Genomic DNA, 2,573 nt, shown 5'->3' with positions numbered 1-2,573 from the left:
CTAACTAATCCTTTTTTCAGTTATATGAATTTAGAGAATGTCTATCAAGTTTTTTTAAAGGCAGCATTATTTACCAACATCTAAAAATTCTATTTAATAAAAAGAAAAAATTTAAAATTGTGATAGACATTTCAATATATCTCATTATTTTAGGTAAAAACACGAACTAAAATGTAATCTTAAGAAAATTTAAAAATGGCTTTAAATTTATTATTATTTTTTCTTCTCTAGAGTACCTTCAGGGCTCATCCTTTATTATTTAAAGAAAATTCCTATTGTTTTATTGCATATCCAATTTCAAATGGACAGACATGCAATTTATGGAATATGTATATGAGCCAAACTGATGGCATAAAGTTTAATCATTTTAAAATGTAGCCTTTATTTTCAGTTAAAAATTTTTTAAGTTATCGGTTTAAAATTATTTCCTATATGCTCCTCTAGTTTTCAGAAGCATTAATATTAATTTTTATTGCAATTAGAAATGCAATTATCAATAAAGAGCTATTTTATGGCATTAAACAGTATAGAGATATTAAGTTCTCGGAAAAATTTTATGAACAGATTACAATAATGCATAGACAAATCATTTACGGTTTGCTTACCGAATGTCTGCTCTTTTGACGTAGGACTAGATATTTGGGCTCAATCTCAGTAACTCCTCAAAATAAGAACTAGCCTATCCATAAATTCTATTAGGTGCAAAGTGAGATTTAATTTCTACTTCCAAAATGTGAATTTGACTGGAATACAGTAATATCAACTCATTATTCCAAAAACTGATAAAGAAAAAAAAAACTCAAGTGTTCGTCTGTTGATAATTTACTTGCTATAAAATTATTAATTCTAAAAATTTTCTACTTATACTCAATTGAATGTTTTTTAAAAGCAAACATTCTAAAGGTAAAAATCCCTAAAGCATTATATTTTGACCTTTGCTAGTAATACATCATGAACACACATTTTCTAATTTTACTTTTGTAGATAATCATTCACTGTAAACATTAGGAATCATCTTACTCAATGACTTCAATAATGTAACAAAAGAAGCTTATCCTATTAAAAAGTAATATTAAAAAAATAATTACCTTTTCCTGAAATTACTTCTTTTTCTACTCGCCATCTAAATCCAAACTAACACGAAAAAAATTACGTTTATGCCAGAGTAAATTTAAACATTATTTAAATTGTATATAAATCTAAATATGGAACCAATTGACATAATGATATTTATCAATCTAAAAAGTAAACCTAATTCCCATCATGATAGTTTTTTCTCTCCTTATAGGATTCCAGGTACTTAAGAATACATTTGAACAATTACCATAAGAAACAATCTTCTTTATTTTTAAACTAGCTGTTAAAAGTTATAGGTGCCAGGCCAGGAGATTAGTAAAATATATCCTGTTCTATGACATTGATAGAAAACAAAAAAAGAGCTTATGGTACAGTAAAGAAGCAGTAAAGTACAGTACAACAGAGTGCAGCCTTTAGAGTCAAATTATTTGGGTTTACTTCTTAGCTACGCCATTTAACAGCTGTATAATACTGAACAAGTTATTTAACCTACAGTGCCTGTTTTCTCATATGTGAAGAAGTAATGAGTACCTACTTCTTTGGGTTAAGAGGTTTAAATGGGATAAAACATATATAAAATATTTACAATAGTACCTGGTACATAGTATACCAAGGGTTAGCAAGCTATGGCCCACAGGCTTGCTGCCTATTTTTATAAAGTTTAATTGGAACACAACCGCACCCATTCATTCATGTATGACTCTTTTCCCACAACAACAGCAGAGTAATGAATAGGAAACTGCCCTTCAGATCCCTAAATGCAACTTGGTTTTTTTGGCTAAAAATAATTTTTCTCCATTACCTTTTAAGATCTTTCACATTCATATGCTAATTTACCATAATTCTAGTTAATGGTTTAGTTTTCTATTTAGTTTACTTTTATAATGGTTAAAAACTCAGCTCCAGAATTCTGTAGACCCAACACAATCTCTACCATTCATTAATTAGCTATGTGATCTTGGGAAAGTTACTTAACTTCTCAGTCTATTTCCTTTCTATGTATAAAAATCCTAATCTCATACTAAGAGAGATAATTCAGATGAAGTGTTCAATGCCTGATAAACTTTGCTTATTTTTATTTTTTTAAACCACCTAGCACATGAATTAGGCAATTTTATATTTTAAATGCAAAGGAGGGCCCAAAATATTTCGAAATATTCTAATTAAAACTCAATGAAAATAAAATCCCCCAGTCTAGGAAGAAATAAATAAATAATTCAAAGTAATTGTTTTATTTTTAAATCTATACATGTAAGAATTGCTTGTAATCCAACATATGTTGGGATGTCTAATGAAACAGTCAAATGTGTATTGCATAGTTTCCAAACTTTTTCTTTAATTCATTAATCTGCTCAATAAATAATTACTAAGCAACTACTTGCTGAGCTTGGCTGAGGATAAAAACTGATTATTAAAATAGTATCCATCACCATGGAGTTTATAATTTTATGGGGGGAGGAAGATAAATGTAACAACTAGTTAAATAGCAGAGTGGT

General features: G+C 28.4%; 1 protein-coding gene across 5 annotated transcripts in view; it reads right to left on the bottom strand.

Moving 5' to 3' along the window:
- The window catches only part of LOC102893306 (protein FRA10AC1), a 26,326-nt gene that overhangs the window by 13,973 nt on the left and 9,780 nt on the right, over window positions 1–2,573 (bottom strand). For all 5 annotated transcript variants that reach the window (XR_003044289.1, XM_015600008.2, XM_025042326.1 and 2 more), the window contains one exon: window positions 1,089–1,134. Coding sequence is in view for 4 of the 5 variants with exons in the window: in XM_015600008.2 (XP_015455494.1) it covers window positions 1,089–1,134 (46 nt within the window). In the remaining variant the exon portion in view is untranslated. The remainder of the gene's footprint in view (window positions 1–1,088; window positions 1,135–2,573) is intronic.

Source organism: Pteropus alecto, unplaced genomic scaffold, assembly GCF_000325575.1.
Source record: "Pteropus alecto unplaced genomic scaffold, ASM32557v1 scaffold88, whole genome shotgun sequence".
NCBI classification, from domain to species: Eukaryota; Metazoa; Chordata; class Mammalia; order Chiroptera; family Pteropodidae; genus Pteropus; species Pteropus alecto.
This window is presented reverse-complemented; position numbering and strand designations above follow the sequence as displayed.